The 18,265-nt window shown below is 40.9% G+C and overlaps 1 protein-coding gene across 3 annotated transcripts in view; it reads right to left on the bottom strand.

Moving 5' to 3' along the window:
- The window catches only part of Bdp1 (B double prime 1, subunit of RNA polymerase III transcription initiation factor IIIB), a 119,416-nt gene that overhangs the window by 20,663 nt on the left and 80,488 nt on the right, over positions 1-18,265 (bottom strand). For all 3 annotated transcript variants that reach the window (XM_045133486.1, XM_045133487.1, XM_045133485.1), the window contains 7 exons: positions 15,848-15,967; positions 12,932-12,968; positions 12,001-12,096; positions 9,234-9,462; positions 8,107-8,267; positions 6,289-6,433; positions 5,903-6,080 (listed from right to left, as the gene is read on the bottom strand). In XM_045133486.1, the coding sequence (XP_044989421.1) occupies positions 5,903-6,080; positions 6,289-6,433; positions 8,107-8,267; positions 9,234-9,462; positions 12,001-12,096; positions 12,932-12,968; positions 15,848-15,967 (966 nt within the window). The remainder of the gene's footprint in view (positions 1-5,902; positions 6,081-6,288; positions 6,434-8,106; positions 8,268-9,233; positions 9,463-12,000; positions 12,097-12,931; positions 12,969-15,847; positions 15,968-18,265) is intronic.

An 18,265-nucleotide genomic window follows, 5' to 3' on the forward strand; every position in this document is an offset into this window, starting at 1 on the left:
GAGAGAGAGTTAGCAAGTATAGGCTCACCAGGACTTCCTGCTACTTCAAATGAACTCCAGATGCATGTGCCACTTCATGTATCTGGCTTTATACAGCATGGCAATTTGAATAATGACCCCAAAAGATTCAGGTGTTTTATTAAAGCTTCTTGGATTTCCAGCTACCTGGCTAGAGGTAGTATCACTTGGTGGATCCTAGCGTTCAGCCTGAATGTGTGAGGGTAGATTTGGAATTCCAGTCTAAAGTTAAGCAAAGTGCCTGAGCTTTGCCTGGAATTCCTAAAGTGTGCTTGCCTGTGGTGCTGGTTTGTCTTACGGCTTTTTTCTGTGAAAGCGGGCCAACTTCTGCCATTATGGAACTTCCCCAGGATCTATAACTTTCAAATAAATCGCTTTTCCCATAACTGCGCCTCCTCTCAGCGACCTGAAGCTGACCATACAGAATTGGTACCAGGAATGGGATGAGAAAAATCTGACCATGTGGATTTTGGTCGTTTGGAACTTGTGTTTTGGAGGAACAGTCATGGACTTGATATTTGCAACTAAAGATGCCTTCTGGAGCAATAAGCCAAGTATTCTGGACTATTCTTCTGAGAGTTTGCAAAAGCTAAGTGCAGAGAGGAATGAACTTGGAGGATTGGCTTATGAACTTTCAAAGGGGAAGGAAAGACTGCAGAAAACTTTGCTGCAACTGGGCTACTGGCATAATGGCTAGCTGTGTTCTGCTGCCCAGGCCCAAAGAGTTTAATCAAGGTTAAATGTGTAATAGACTAATGTGCTTGGCTAAAGATACTATACCTAGAGATTTACATTTTTAAGTTGGAAAAAAGCAAGTTAAAATTATTGGCACTGAAGCTGGTTTTAGGTTACTAAAGCTGCTATTGTCAAACACATTAGCAATCTTAAGGAAGATGGTTCAACTGCTTTACATTAAAACATTGGAGAGGATGCCTGAGGAAATACTATGAGAGAAATGCAAACTCTTGAAAAAGAGTTGACAGGAGAAGGAACCTGCTTTTCAAGGTTACAATTTATTTCATCCCTGAATTAAGAATATGGCATTTTGGGGAGGTAATATGATGGAGAATGGAATTTCAAAGGGGAAAGTGTCGGGGGGGAGGGAAGGAATTACCATGGGATGTTTTTTATAATCATGGAAAATGTTAATAAAAATTTAAAAATTAAAAAAATATATATATACAATTTTTTTTAAAAAAGAAGAATATGGCATGTGCTGAGCGTGGTGGTGCATGCCTTTAATCCCAGCACTTGGGAAGTAGAGGTAGGAGGATTGCTATGAGCTCGAGGACATGCTGAGATGCCATAGTGAATTCCAGATCAGCCTGGACTAGAGTGAGACCCTACCTCGAAAAAAACAAAAAACAAAAACAAAAACAAAAAAAAAAAAAAGAATATGGCATTGAAAAGGCGATGAGTGATCATAAAGTGCACATAGTCCTAGGAGCTGCTGTTGAAATGCAGCACATAGGCAAGGCATGATGACCCTGAGGATGCAAGCAAAGCCACTGGAAGATAGACCACGGTTTGCATGAAGAGCTGAATATGTTTTGGATATACCAGAACAATGCAAGGGCTACCATGGAGTGCTGCTGGCCTGGAATGAAAGCTTTCCCTGGCGGTTCAGCCCAGCTGGAGGAGCAGAACTGGAAAATCTGGAGACTATTAGTCACTGGTTATATAGGACTTAAACTGCAGAAACTTGATGTTTGCTTGATGGTTGTTGAGTTTGCATTGTCCTAGTCTTGCCTGTTATGTCCTAGATCAGTTGGAAATGTTTACTCTTGTGCCTTTATATGTTGAAGGTATATAACTTGTTTTGATTTTACAGAACTCACAATTAAGAAACCATCTTAAATCTCAGATGAGACTTGGTAAAGACTATGTAGACCATGGCTGGCCTTGAACTCCAGGCAATCCTACTCCAGCATCCCTCCCTAGTGCTGGGACTGTAGGCTTGTGCCACCACACCCAGCTGAATCAAGTTTTAAAAGTATCTAACTAGGGTTGGAGAGATGGCTTAGTGGTTAAGTGCTTGCCTGTGAAGCCTAAGGACCCCGGCTCTACGCTCGATTCCCCAGGACCCACGTTAGCCAGATGCACAAGGGGGAGCACACGTCAGGAGTTTGTTTGCAGTGGCTGGAGGCCCTGGCACGCCCGTTCTCTCTCTCTTTCTCTCACTATCACTCTCAAATAAATAAATAAAAATACCAAAAAAAATATTTTTTAAGTATCTAACTATAAGAACTGGGCGTGGTGGCACACACCTTTAATCCCAGCACTTGGGAGGCAGAGGTAGGAAGATTACCACAAGTTCAAGGCCACCCTGAGACTACATAGTAAATTCCAGGGCAGCCTGTCTAACTGTATGTAACTATAGATAAAGAGAGCAAAACCAAGAAAACAAATGAGGAAAAAAAAATATTAACAACAAATTCAAGGAAACAGCATGGGAGAGTGCTTGCAAGATGCCTATCACTTTTATGTTTGAAGTTATTTCAAACATAGAAAGTAAAACAAAAGTGTGGCAGTACCCTCAGGTTGGCTCTACTTCTCTTCAATCAGCCCACAGCGAAACACGAGTGCAGCTTCCAGCTCACCCAGCCGGCTGGGCAGTGGTGGGGAGAATATAAAACTGTTTCCTGCTCTGGAGGAACTTTACTGCTTATCTCTGCTTTATGTTTGGGGTGACTTCTCACTTTGGTTACATGCATAATTTTCCTCTGGCTTCTGAATGGACCATGTGCATTTACACTCCAGATCTACCAGGTGGGTGCTCTCACATACTCCAGGCTTGCTACCTGTGTAATTTCTTTAAACTGGGGAAAACGTGTGTAACTCTCTTCATTACTCATTCTCCACTCAATCTCCTGCTCTCTGCTTTGGTATCTACCCCCTCATTTTTTCTTCTTCCTTAAGCTTCACCATCTGTCCCCCCCCCATTTTGTTTTGTTTTTAAAAGTAAGGTCTCACTCTAGCCCAGGCTGATCTGGAATTCACTCTAGTCTCTGGGTAGCCTTGTACTAAGGGGATCCTTGTAACTCTTGCCTCATTCTACCTAGGGAACTTTTTTTTTAAAGTAAGGCTGGTGGTATCACCATACCTGATTTTTTTTTTTTTAATTTGAGAGCGACAGACACAGAGAGAAAGACAGATAGAGGAAGAGAGAGAGAATGGGCACGCCAGGGCTTCCAGCCTCTGCAAACGAACTCCAGATGCGTGTGCCCCCTTGTGCATCTGGCTAACGTGGGACCTGGGGAACCGAGCCTCGAACCGGGGTCCTTAGGCTTCACAGGCAAGCGCTTAACCGCTAAGCCATCTCTCCAGCCCAGGAACTTTTTTTTTTTATTAAACTTTTTACTGACAGCTTCCATAAACATAGACAGTAAGCCATGATAATTCCTTCCCCCATTCCACCCCTCAACTCTACCCTTCCTTGAGTCCCTTCTTCATTCCAATTAGTCCTAAGGAACTTTGTAAAGAAAATCTTAATGTCTGAGCCTCATTCATTCCTAAAGATTTCACTGTCCTAAAGGACAACTCCCAGTGTTTTATCTGAATATGAGTTTAACAATTCATTTACTAATATTTCTAATAAATTTGTATATGAGTACCTCATAGTATCAGACATGTACTAAAATATCTCAGCAAGCACCTGTGCTGTGAATGAGCTCTTCAGATCCAGTGGTTAACTTGTAAGAAATGAATTTTCTTTTTCAAAGCTTTAGGTTTTTTTTTTTTTTTTTTTTTAAGGTAAGGTCTCACTCTACTACAGGATGACCTAGAACTCAGTGATTCTCCTACTTCAGGCTCCCAAGTGTTGGGATTAAAGGCATTTCAAAGCTTTTATAACAATTGGATAATGGTTCTATTATCTCTGTGCTCCAGAGACTAAAAATACACCCAAAATTTCAGTCATTGTTATTTATTGCTTCTGTTTTCTCTAAATTTTAGAGTGAGAAACAGAGACACAGAGACAGAGAGACAGAGAGAAACTTGGCACACTAGGGTCTCAGCTACTGCAATCAAATTCCAGACATGTACGCCACCTAGTGGGCATGTGCATCCTGTGCTAGCCTTACCTTTGTGCACTGAGCTTATGTGGGATCTGGAGAGTTGAAAATAGTTTCTTAGGCTTTGCAGGCAAGAGCCTTAATTGCTACGCCATCTCTCTAGCCCTGCTTGCTTGTTTTTGAGACAAAGTCATATTGTAGAGCCAAGGCTTGTATCAAACAACTGGATTCCCGAGACCCTCTGCCTCAACCTTCCAAGTAGCTGAAACTACAGATAGGTGTCATCATACCCAGCTCATAATACATTTTTTTTCAAGGTAGGGTCACACTCTAGCCCATGCTGACCTGGAATTTTTTATGAAGTCTTAGCCTAGCCTCAAACTCATAGTGATCCTCCTCCCTTGGCCTCCCGAGTGCTGGGATTAATGGCATGCGCCACCACACCCAGTTGCAATACGTTTTTATTGTGGTAAATCTAAGGAAAAATGGATCTGTTTAATTATCAGAAGCTGGGAGGAGGCAGACAAGACTATCAAACAACACTAGGGAATTGTTGGGGTGAGAGAACTGTTTGGTATGTGAATCTATTTGAGGGTATATTTTTTTTTTCAAGGTAGGGTCTCACTTGAGCTCAGGCTGACTTGGAATTCACTATGTAGTCTCAGTGTGGCCTCAAATTCACATCAATCCTCCTACCTCTGCCTGCCAAGTGCTGGGATTAAAGGCATGTGCCACCATGCCCGGCCTTCCTTGCTGTTTTTTAAAAAAATATTTGAGTGGGGAGAGAAAATGGGGGTAAAATGGGCATACCTGCTACTGTGAAGAGGCCCCTGATGTACCACTTTGTGTGTCTGGCTTTACATGGGTACTGAGGCAAATACCTTTAACCACTCAGCCATCTTTCCAGCTCAGTTATTTTTTGTTTTCAAGGTAAGGTCTCACTCTAACCCAAGATGACCTGGAGTTCACTATGTCATTTCAGGGTAGCCTTCAACTCACAGCAATTCTCCCACCTTTGCCTCCCACATGCTGAGATTAAAGGCATGTGCCACATGGCTGGCTACCAGCTTGGGTTTTTGAAATAGTGTCTTGCTACATAACTCAGACTATACGATTACTTAAGTAGGTCATCCCTGAGATTTTCCTACCTCCACACACCAAATGGGGGTATCACAAGTGTGAGCTTGGATAAACTTACTTTTTTTTCTTTTTTTCAAGGTAGGGTCTCATGTTAGTCCAGGATAATCTGGAAAACTCACTCCGTAGTTCCAGACTGTCCTTGAACTCACAGCAATCCTTGTACTTCTGCCTCCTAAGTTCTTGAATTAAAGGCATGTATCACCATGCCCAACACATTTATAAAAATTTGCTGTACTAGCAAGGATGAAATTTACTGTACATAAACTATGATTTTTTCCCCCTTTTGGCTTGTCAAGGTAGGGTCTCACTCTAGTCCAGGCAGACCTAGAATTCATTATACAGACTCAGGTTGGCCTCAAATTCATGGTAATCCTCCTACCTCTGCCTCCCAAGTGCTGGGATTAAAGGCATGTGCCACCACACCCAGCTAACTGTGATTTTTTGTTTATTTATTTATTTATTTGAGGGCGACAGACACAGAGAGAAAGACAGAGGGAGAGAGAGAGAATGGGCACACCAGGGCTTCCAGCCTCTGCAAACGAACTCCAGACGTGTGCGCCCCCTTGTGCATCTGGCTAACGTGGGACCTGGGGAACCGAGCCTCGAACCGGGGTCCTTAGGCTTCACAGGCAAGCGCTTAACCGCTATGCCATCTCTCCAGCCCTGTGATTTTTTTTAAATGGGGAAAAGAAATACCTGCTACCTGTTAGTTACAGTCTACATTCTTTTACCTCTGGCACATGAAGCATGAGCTCACTGTCATCATTTGAGTTTTTTTTCAGGGCCTCTTCAACAGAACTGTCCCCAACATTTCCCGAACCAAGCATGTGGAACCTTGTCTCAGGGGAATCAAGTGGAGTAACCGACAATATCTGAACCTCTTGCAATTTCTCCTCTTGATCTTCATTTCTGAAACAGTTTCAGTTATTTGGAGTCAGGAAACCAACCATGGAATTATTTTTAGAGCGGAGAATACTGTATCATATAATTTAACAATTTTCAATCTTCTAAGCATATTTAATATAACAGAACTTTTTAAAGCCTAATTTTTATACCTTATATCCCATGGCTAAAGTTGAAATAGAATATTAATGAACCCAGAATCTTCTGCTTTTACCTTTCCATTAGGTTTGCTTCTTGTGAAATACTGGTCCCTTTGATATCATGTACACATGTCCAGTGGTTCAACTCCTTGCTCTCTGCTGTCAGCCCAAGATTTTTATCTTCCATTTCTACTGCTTTGGAGTCATTTTTCTCAGTTTCTTAAAAAAAAAAAAAAAAAGATATTCAAAGTAATACAGCTAAAGCCGGGCAGGGTGCTTCTGAGTGCTTTAATCACAGCACTCAGGAGGCTTGAGGTAGGAGGATTGCTATGAGTTCTCGGCCATCCTGAGACTACATATTAATTCCAAAGTGAGACCCTACCTCAAAAAAAAAAAAAAAAAAGGCTGGAGAGATGGCTTAGCAGTTGCCTGTGAAGCCTAAGGACCCAGTTCGAGGCTTGATTCCCCAGGACCCACATAAGCCAGATGTGCAAGGTGGCGCATGCATCTGGAGTTTGGCTGTAGTGGTTAATGGCCCTGGCGCGCCCATTCTCTCTGTCACTCTCAAATAAATACATACATACATACATAAATAAATATATTTTTAAATTTAAGATCACTATACAAGCTTCTCGTGATCCAAAAATCAACATAATCACATCATATCACACAAAATTTTTGAGGCTGGGTGTGGTGGCGCACCCTTAATCCCAGCACTCAGGAGGCAGAGGTAGGAGGATCACCATGAGTTCAAGGCCAGCCTGAGACAACATAATGAATTCCAGGTCAGCCTGGGCTACCATGAGACCCAACCTCTGGAGGAAAAAAAATCCTTACATCCAAAAGCGGTTTAGAAGTTAATGAACCTAAGATGTGGTTAGTCTACCAGTGGGAAGGTCTTGGATGGGCACTATTTTTGTGACACAGAGGAGGAAGGAAAATGCTTTGAAAAGCAGCAATGTGAGTGAGCTTCTGATACTGCTCAAGACAATGTAACAATGAATTACCTAATATATACACATTATGCCATGGGCATTTCTGGCTAAAAGGAAATCTCAGAAATTAGAACTCGAAAATAGGAAGAATGACACAAACCATCCAGATCGTCTAAGCATGGGGTCAATACAGTCCAGGATGCTATCAGTTACACTGCTGTTCCTGGCCCATGATTAGACTAAGGAGCTGAGCCAGTACCCACATAAAGCCATACACAAAGGGACACAGGTCTCACATCTGTTTGCAGCAGTAACAGGCCCTGGCAAGCCCAAACTCTCTTTTTTAATTTTCTTTCCTACCTCCTCTCTTTCATTCATTTTACTTTTTTATCTCTCTTTCTAAAATATTTTTTTTTCCTTTTTTTTATTTGAGGTAGGGACTGACGCTAGCCCAGGATGACCTTGGAATCTACTATACAGTCTCAGGCTGACCTTGAACTCATAGCAATCCTCCTACCTCAACCTCCTAATGGCAGGGATTAAAGGCAGGTGACACAACAGCTGGCAATAAATGTGTTTTGTTTTTTGCTTTTATTTTTCAAGGTAGGGCCTTTCTAGCTCAGGCTGACCTGGAATTCACTATGTAACACTGGAATTCACTATGTAGTCTCCGGGTGGCCTTAAACTCATGGCATCTTCCTACCTCTGCCTCTCCTTGCAGGGATTGAAGGCATGCGCCACCAAGCCCGGCTAACAACTGCTATTTCATAAGAGTAAGAATTTGAGCATATGTATGATAAAGCATGTATATATTTTTCTAAAAGAAATACACATCACAAATATATTTATACACACACATTTGTGCTGAGATTAGATGCCTGGCTTCAAGTTAAATTTTTAAAGATTGAATATTCCTTTGAAATGATAATATAAGATTTTAAGAAAAATTAAATTCACCTCTTTGAATTTCCACTTCCGTCCCCTTGGCTATACAAACATTAGGAACTTCCTGATGAGCACTGAACCCAATGTGCCCTAAAATCTTCTCAGAATTAGGGTTAGGTTTAACAATCTCACTCTCCATTCTCAAATTAGTATTCGCTGTAGAAGCTGCATACCTAAATGTAGAAAAAAAATTAGTAATCATGTAAAAATTTCCATGATAAGTTATATCTTGCACTGATAAAGTTAATGTGCCACCTACTAAGGTAGTACATTATACATTTGGTAGATTGGCTACTTGCTTGACTGTTTGGACACTAGGTAGCTCAGGCTAGCCTCAAACTCACAATCTTTCTGCTTAAGCTTCCCAAGATCTGGGATTACAGATATATAAAGGTATATTTTTTTTCGTTTTTCTTCCTTTCTCTCCCTCTTTCTGATTCATTCTTTTTCACAAAGTCCTAATAGTCCAGGCAGCCTTTAAACACAGTAGCTAGCTGACATGACTTGGAACAGGCCATGCACCACCACACCCAGCTTATGTGCTGCTAGGGATTGAACCCACGGCCACGTATGTACTAAGCAGGCACTCTACCAAAACTGAGCTACATCCTCAGCGCAAGTGCTCATTTCTCCATGTTGTAACTACAAAGCAGTGGGCCGGAGAGATGGCTCAGCAGTTAAAGGCACTTGCATACAATGCCTGACAACTTCAATTCCCCAGTGTTCACATTAAAGCCACATGCATAAAATGGCACATGAGTCTGGAATTCATTTACAGTGGCAGGAGTCTCTGGTGTGCCCTTACTCATTCTGTCTCTGTCTCTCATACACAAATAAACAAAAATTATTAAAAAGGTTTAAAAATTACAAAGTAATAAAGCTCACTTAAAGTCCTGAGAATAAAATAAGACCATTTTTGTAAAAGCAAACTAACTTACACAAATCTCCTTCATTAAAGCTTCAAAGATATAGAAAGCATACTGTTGCAATTTTAATCTGAAAACCATCAAAATCTATGTCAGGCAATCCTTAATTTAATGAATTAAAAATTAGCAATATATACTTCAAATTAAGCAGGACCAGACACTATCAACTAAATCGAGGGTGGGTCTATTTAATAATTGAATATTAAAATAAACCTGATTGGTGTGTTATTCTCCTTTGTTTCTTCCATTATACCAGTTTCTTGTCTAGTATTTTCTTCCTTCAGTATAATCTTGTTTTCATCAAATGATGTAGGGGATACACTAATGGCAGGCAAAGAAAGCTCTTGATATTCATGAGCAATTTTGTGATTTACATTATCTGTTCTCAAAGGAATATGACTTTGATCCTCTGAACGAGTATCAGGAAATACACATAGTCCTACTGCAGAAAAAAAAAAACAACAGGAAAATTGATTCAATATTACTAGGTACCTGAATAAAACTTACACAGCATACAATATATATCTAACTCTATATCATTATTAAAGTTTGCTTTATTTGGCTTCAAATTTAAATTTATGATTTCATATTTCATTCAACAATTTGACCTGTAATGAATTTAGTAATTCTTATCACTGAAATTATATAGTATTGTAAGTAAAAGTGAGTCCTTTTGTCATTTTCTTTTTAAAATTTTTTTTTAAAGAAAAGGTTTTTTTATATTTTTTGTTTATTTTAATTTATTTATTTATTTGAGGGAGAGAGAGAGAGAGAGAGAGAGAGAGAGGGAGGGAGAGAGGGAGGGAGGGAGGGAGGGGGGGGGAGAATGGGCATGCCAGGGCTTCCAGCCACTGCAAACAAACTCCAGACGTGTGCGCCCCCTTGTGTATCTGGCTAACGTGGGTCCTGGGGAATCGAGCCTCGAACTGGGGTCCTTAGGCTTCACAGGCAAGCACTTAATCGCTAAGCCATCTCTCCAGCCCTTTTTAATTTTTTTTTTATTAACAACTTCCATGATTATAAAAAATCTCCATGCTAATACCCTCCCTCCCCCTACTTTCCCCCTTTGAAACTCCTTTCTCCATCATATCTCCTCCCCATCTCAATCAGTCTCTCTCTTGTTTTGATATCATGATCTTTTCCTCCTGATGGTCTTGTGTAGGTAGTATCAGGCACTGTGAGGTCATGGATATCCAGTGTTACTATATATAACTATATAAACCTAGATGTAAAAATCAAGATAGGATGCCTTCATTTACTAATTTTCAAAATTGTTTTTCAGTTACTATAGATTTATGACAGACCCTACTGTAATAGTCTGCCACTGAGAGCAGTTCTATATGAGGCACAAATCAGAAACTTTTCTAAAAACATGTTGTTATAAGCTTAAAAACCTAACAAAGGGCTGGAGGGATGGCTTAGTGGTTAAGGCGTTTGCCTAAAAAGCTCAAGGACCCAGGTTCTATTCCGCAAGACCCACAATAGCCAGATGCATAAGGGAGTACACGTGTCTGGAGTTTGTTTGCAGTGGCTAGAGGCCCTAGAGCACCCATTCTCTCTCTCTCCCTCTCTCTCTGTCAACTAACTAAATAAAATATTTAAAAACAACTAACAAAGAAAATAAGCGGCAAGTCATTACCAGTCAAAACAATTACAAGGAATAAAATTTACATTACAATTATTCAAGTAGTTAAAAATAATGAATAGGGCTGGAGAGATGGCTTAGCAGTTAAGGCACTTGCCTATAAAGCCAAAAGACCAGGGTACAAATCCTCAGGACACACATAAGCCAGATGCATAAGGTGGTGCATGTTTCTGAAGTTCGACTGCAGTGTCTGAAGGCCCTGGTGCTCCTATTAGCATGTTCTCCCCCCCATAAATAAAAATAAAACATTTGAAATAATGAATAAAGTGAGTTCCAGGTCAGCCTTGTCTACAGTGAAATTCTACCTCAAAAGGAGTTGAAGGATGGAGAGATGGCTTAGTGGTTAAACCACTTGTCTGTGATGCCTAAGGACCCAGGGTCAATTCCCTAGTGCCCACATAAGCCAGTTGCACAAGGTGGAGCATGCATCTGAAATTCATTTGCAGTGCCTACAGCCCCCCCTTTCTCTCAAATTAAAAAAAGGGGGGTTGGAGAGATGGCTTAGTGGTTAATATGCTTGCCTGCAAAGCCTAAAGACCCAGGTTCAATTCCCCAGTACCCAGGTAAGACAGATGCACAAGGTGGCGCATGCATCTGGAGTTCATTTGCAGTGGCTAGGGGCCTTGGTGTGCATATTCTCTCTCTCTCATAAATAAATAAAAATATTTTTTGAAATGGCTGGAGAGATTGCTCAGGCACTCGCTTGTAAAGCCTTACAACCTGGTCTTAATTCCCCAGTACCCACATAAAGGCTGATGCATAAAATTGGTGCATGTTTCTGGAGTTCAGGTATAGTGGCAAGATGGCCTGGTGTGCCCATTCTGTCCCCTTCCCTCAAATAATGTTTTTAAGTCTACATTCCTGTTTATTTCTGCTGTATTCAAAATATCAGACTAGTTTACACGAAATTATCTCAGTAACTGCCATTTGTCTTTCACAGGAGATTTGTCATGAAAACTTCTCTATCAACAATTGCTTTGCTAAAGAAACATGTAGAAAATGACCAGTGGTCAATGCCTTCAACCATCTAAAGATGTTCCCTATGGTACAGGCAGACAACTCAATAGCTTGATTATTAAGTGAATGAATACAAATCATTACTAATATAACAAGTGTATTATCCCACAATTGTTGCCAGGACACCAAAAAAAGCTGAGCAAAACTAAGACTGATGAACAATACAAAAGCACTACCTTTTCTGGAAAACAACAGTGATGGCAATGTCTAATGTAAAGCCTTCTTATTCAAAATGTGGATAGAATGTCTTAACAGACTTTAAAGTTGGTTTTTTGTTTCTTTCTTTTTTTTTTTTGGTGAGTCTTGTTTGATTCTTACCATCACACTGTTGTTCAGTACTGAGCTCTGATTGCAGAACTATCTCTCCCATTGTAAGTAAAGTTATGGCAGCTTCAGTACTCCCGTCACTGGGACCTTGAAAAAATACACCAACGTTAAAACACAAGAATAACCCATCCCCCACCTCTCTGTGCAAATAAATAAACAAACCCCTACATGAATGAATCTGAAATTCATTTACTTTTAACTTAGATGTTTACTTTGTATGAAAATGTTTCAATAGCCTCTGTATCACTCACTATTCCCTTGCTAATTTGGTACTCTGTTGGGGTCATATAAAACTCAGTAACTGGGGCTGGAGATTAGTGGTTAAGTGTTTGCCTGTGAAGCCTAAGGAGCCCCTCCCCTCCTCGTTCAAGGCTTGATTCCCCAGAACCCATGTTAGCCAGATGCACAAGGGGGTGCACGTGTCTGGAGTTAGTATGCAGTGGCTGAAGGCCCTGGTGCACCCATTCTCTCTCCCTCTCTCTCTTTCTCTCTCTGTCTGTCGCTCTCAAATAAATAAATAAAAATAAACAAAAAAAATTTAAAAAGAAAGAAAAGGTCAAAGTTGTGTAGGTGAGGAAGCCACCAGCAGAGGCCCGGTAGCCTTTAAAAAAAAAAATCAGTAACTGTTGGCTTTTTGTTACTAAAAACACTTCCCTCCCTTTTAATTCCTTCATATAATAAATATGCTCTAATCTGTGCAGATACAGAGAAAATGTTTAACACTTATTCATTTAACATGTAGCTCTCACCTTACCTTCTAAAGCTATAGTCCAAGAATCTACATTTCATATGAAAATAACATATCCAATAGGTTGATCTCTATGTGCTACACTCCAGCAAGCTGCTGTATTACCTATCACCACTGCTAAATACTGTGCTACACGTAACGAAGCAGTTTAACAGCTTCCTTGTTCATCGTTACCTGGCTCATCTTGGATCTGTTCACCTGCGATCATTTCCTAAAAGAGGAGAAGATAAGTAACATCTTAAGTGTTTTCCCCCAAACAAATGCTGTTTTTCAAAAAGCACATTTTAAAGGTGTTTCTATGCTTTTAGTTGTAATAGTAAAACATCTTTTTATTAATTTATATATAAAACTTTACATGGCCGGGCATAGTGGCACACACCTTTCATCCCAGTACTCGGGAGGCAGATGTAGGAGGATCGTTGTGAGCCACCCAAGACGACACATTGAATTCCAGGTCAGCCTGGGCTAGAGTGAGACCCTACCTCAAACAAACAAACAACAACAACAAAAAACTTTACAAACAAGAGCTGGGAAGATGGCCCACTGGATGGTGATTGCCTGCAAAGACTGCCAGCCCAGATTTAATTCCCAGTACACACACAAACCAAACACACAAAGTGGTGCTTCTGTGTGGAGTTCATCTGCAGTGGCAAGAGATCTGGCTTACCCATATTCTCTCATAAATATTTTGTTTATTCTTATTGATTTATTTAAGAAAGACAGATACAGTGAAGGAGAGAGAGAGAATATTGGGCACGCCAGGGCCTCTATCCACTGCAAACGAATTCCAGACGTGTGCTGCCCCTTGTACATCTGGCTAATGTGGGTCCTTGGGAATTGAGCCTCAAACCTGGATCCTTAGACTTCACAGGCTTAACCACTAAGCCTTCTCTTCTGCCCTGCAAATGGGCTGGAGAATTTCAAAATGAAAATTAGCATTACACACAACAGAAATAACTTTAAAGACAAATACTTTTGCCAATGCTAGTCAAATCCACTACCAGTTTTAACCAAATGGAAACCAGAGGCTATGGAGTACCACAGGCTTTTTATATATTAAGTGACTTAAAATGTAAATGAAGGCTGGAGATATGGCTTAGCAGTTAAAACATTTGTCTACAAAGCCAAAGGACCCAGATTCAACTCTCCAGAACCCATGTAAACCAGATGCACAGGGGGCATGAGAGTCCGGAGTTCATTTGCAGTGGCTGGAGGCCCATTCTCTGTCTCTTTCTCTCAAATAAATAAATAAGAATAAAACATAAAAAAGGTAAATGAATTTCATTTATTTGTGTTTTCTTATTTGAGAGCAACAGAGAGAGAGAGAGAGAAAGAGGCAAAGAGAGACAGAAAGAGAAAAAGAGAGAGAATGGGTGTGCCAGAGCCTCCAGCCACTGCAAACGAACTACAGATGCATGTGACCCCTTGTGCATCTGGCTTATGTGGGTCCTGGGGAATCGAGCCTTGAGCCAGGGTCCTCAGGCTTCACAGGCAAGCCCTTAACCGCTAAGCCATCTCTCCAGCCCAGGTAAATGAATTTTAATAAATGAAGAAGATGTAGGAATGTAGGAAAAAGCCATCCAGAGAGGGAGCATGAGGTGCTCTAGTGAGACTTGTAAAAATGACTTAAAAGGCCAGGGAAAGGCTCAATGGGTAAGCGTGCTTGTTGCAAAAGTATGAGGACCTGAGCTCTTTCTACACCATCCACTTTCCTCCCACACTCACCTCCCAGGTGCCACCATACCCAGATGATCTTATTTTCAAGTGTTTGCCCAGAGTTCTCCTAGTACCACTTGTTTGGAAAGAGCTCAGTGAATGGTCTTGGTACTCTGACTAGCAGGGAGGTTTAGGCAGGAAGATACAAAGTTCAAGGCCAACCTGGGCATTCTTGAACCTAAGACCACTTTCAAAATAAACAAAAATCACTTTTTCTTTTGTTTTGTTTGGTTTTTAGGCATGGTCTCACTCTAGCTCAGGCTGACCTGGAATTCACTATGGAGTCTCAGGGTGGCCTCGAACTCATGGTGATACCCCCTACCTCTGCTTCCCGAGTGCTGGGATTAAAGGCATGCACCACTATGCCCAGCTATGAATTTTTAAGTGAGCAAATTATGTGGTGTGAGAGTTGTATCTCAATATAGTGCTTTGTTTTGCTTGTCTCTGTGTGTGTATATATGTGTGGTGTGTGTGGTATATGCACGAGTTGTGTTCATTAGCCCCCTCCCCCCACGCACTCGTCTGCAGTGGCTGGAGTGGAAAATCAGTGTCTTATTCCACTCGACCACTCTTCCACACTTTATTATTTGAGCCACCTGCTATTACTTGAACTGGAACCTTTCTCATTTTTATAACTTTTCATGAGCTCCAATGGTTCTTGGGTATCTGTTCTACTACAGCCTGGCCACTCTCAGCTGTTTATGTGGGTCCTGAGGATTGCAATCGAGGGCACTCTCAGATCTCCTCGGGTTCTTGTGCTTACATAGGAAATGCTCTTAATTGCAGATACATCTCTCCAGTCAAGTACAGTGTTTGTGAAGTTACAATTTTGGGTCTTCATTTGCAAAAATAAGATAAAGACTAGGTATGGAAAAGCATCCAACAAAATAAAATTAAATATATTATAAGTGATTTATATTTAATATACATAATGCAACTGAAGTTTAATATAAAAACCACAGTCATTTTACATGTGTGTCCATCTGCATGCACATGTGTACCCACACACGTGTGTGTGCACAATCCTGGGCCTCTTGCCACGACAAACACACCTGACACTTACAAATGGGTGTCTTGGGAACTGAACCCCAGGTGGGCAAGCTTTGCAAGCAAGTTCCTGTAACTGCACAGCCATCTTCCCAGTTCCCAACTACAATGATAGTAAGAGCCCCACTAAACATTCATAAAAATATGCCTTATATTCCATGTTAAATCTTTAACTAGTCACCAAATTTTAATATTAAGTAAAAGCTCCCCCTCCATGAGAGCAAAATTAGCAAAAAAATGGTTTGTAAACCAAAAGTTGTCAAAATTATCCTCCAAATCTTTTAGAAAGTGAACAAATGAAAGGCAAACATTAAAGTGGATACTTACAAATGATAATGTTTGCAAATTGTTTTCTTGCTTCAGGTCTTGAGTCACATCTGTGTTTGAAAACTCATGTTCCACCACAGTTACACATCCTTCGTCTGCAACATTTACGGTTATCTCAAGCTGCCAAAATAAAATTTTATCATTTCACTCTGGCAATTACAAACATCAAAATATCTTCTCATTTTCTCACATAAATAAACTTTAACATTAAAATGAGGATATATTCGGCATTTACACACAGTTTAAAAACTGAAATGCAGGGCTGGAGAGATGGCTTAGCGGTTAAGCGCGCTTGCCTGTGAAGCCTAATGATCCTGGTTCAAGGCTCGATTCCCCAGGACCCACGTTAGCCAGATGCACAAGGGGGCGGACGTGTCTGGAGTTCGTTTGCAGTGGCTAGAAGCCCTGGCGTGCCCATTCTCTCCCTCCCCCACCCCTCTCTCTGTCTGCCTCTTTCTCTCTCTGTCACTCTCAAATAAATAAATAAAAATGAACAAAAAAAAAAAAATGAAAAAAAAACCCAAATGTAGCAATTCTTGAACTGAAAACAAAAATAAAACATTTAAGGAACTGGGGAGGTGGCTCAGTGGTAACAGTGCTTGGTGCACGAGCATGAGAAACTGATTTTGATCCCCAGCAACTCCAGGAAGTCAGGTTTGGCCACACAGGCCTGTAACCCCAGCCCTGAGGGGAGCAGAGACAGGACAATCTCTGGTGCTCATCGTTAGCCATTCGAACTGAAAAACACCAAGCTCCAGGTTCAAAGGAGAAAACTAAAGAAAATAAGGTGGAAGAGTACTAGAGGAGGACCCCCCATGTCCTGCTCTGGCTTTTGCATGAGAGTACGTGGGTAGTATACATCTGCATACAAAGAAGTACCACACATACTACATACACACCAAAATAATAAAACAGTCAAGATTTTTTTTGCAGGATCTGTGACTATTATAACTAGTAATCAAGATTTCTAAGGATAATCTTCTGTGTGCATTTCACTCTGTATTCCCCCCTTTGCTCCTACTTTGCCCCAATACTTTCTTCCATTTTTAAACATTTATGTAATGTTCCCTAAAAACTATAGAAATATGGGCACAGGGATACAAAGTCAAATAAAACACATTTGGGACCCATTCTCAATGCTCATAATTTAATAGAAACATTTAATCAACTAATTATATACACTGTCATCAACACATGATATAGTTGAACTGAAGTGCTTAGAAAGATTTATCACTTTATCATCACCCCAATGCAACAATCCTTTCCTACAAACCAAAGTCTGCATGATTTATGTCTGAAAAATATTTATTTATTTACTTATTTGAGAGAAAAATAAATGCCAAGGTCTCTTGTCAGTGCAAAGGAACTTCAGACGTGTTGTTTACTTTGTGCATTGGGCTTTTCATGGTACTGAACTGAACCTGAGCCAGCAAGCTTTGCAAGCAAATGTCTGCTGAGTTATCAATCCAGACCTGCATGATTCTATTTCGCTAAGATTAAATTAAATTAAATTACTGTATTTGCAAGCAAAGAAAGGGAGAGGAAGGAACAGAGACAGAGAGAATGGGTGCACCAGGGTCTCCAGCTGCTGCAAACAAACTCCAGATGCATAGGCCATTTGGTGCATCGGGCTTTATATAGGATCTAGGGAACTGAACCAAGGTTGTCAGGTTTTACATGTGCCTTAACCATTGAGCCCTCTCTCTAGCCCCTGCATGACTCTTAATACCCACTGCAACAGTTCACTCACAATGGCTGTTCACCCAGCAGCACTAGTAGTCGAAGAGCCCCACAACTGGTGTCAAAACTCTATTAGTTTGTCTAGAACGGAGGCTTCCACCCACACTGTCTTAACAGAACAGAAGAATGAATATAAATGCTACATGAAAAAGTTGATTTGTGAGTATAGAATCAGGTCTAGGAGTTGATGGCTCAGCAGTTAAAGGTGCTTGCTTGCAAATCCTATTGGGCTGGGGTACAATTCCTCAGCCCTCCCCCCCCACATAAAGCCAGACAGGCACTCATTTGCAGCAGCAAGAGACCATGGCATGCACATTACACACACGTGTGTGCACACAAGAGTCAAATCTAAAGTAGGGCAGGTAGCACACACCTGTCAAGCCTGCACTCAGAAGGTGGAAGGTGGATGCAAGAGAAATTCAAGTTCAAGGCCAGTCTGGACTACACAGCAACAAGAAAGAATTCTAGTTGGGTGTGGTGGCGCCTTTAATCCCAGCACTTGGGAGGCACAGAGGTAGGAGGATCCTTGTGAGTTCAAGGCCATCCTGAGACTACACAGGTCAGCCTAAGCTAAAGTAAAACCCTACATTGAAAAACAAACAACAAAAAGAATCCAGTTTGTGAATTTGCCTTCAAGATAAAGCAGGTACAGCAAGGCTTTTTGTTCAATGACTGATC

The sequence above is a fragment of the Jaculus jaculus genome, chromosome 14 (genome assembly GCF_020740685.1).
Source record: "Jaculus jaculus isolate mJacJac1 chromosome 14, mJacJac1.mat.Y.cur, whole genome shotgun sequence".
NCBI lineage: Eukaryota > Metazoa > Chordata > Mammalia > Rodentia > Dipodidae > Jaculus > Jaculus jaculus.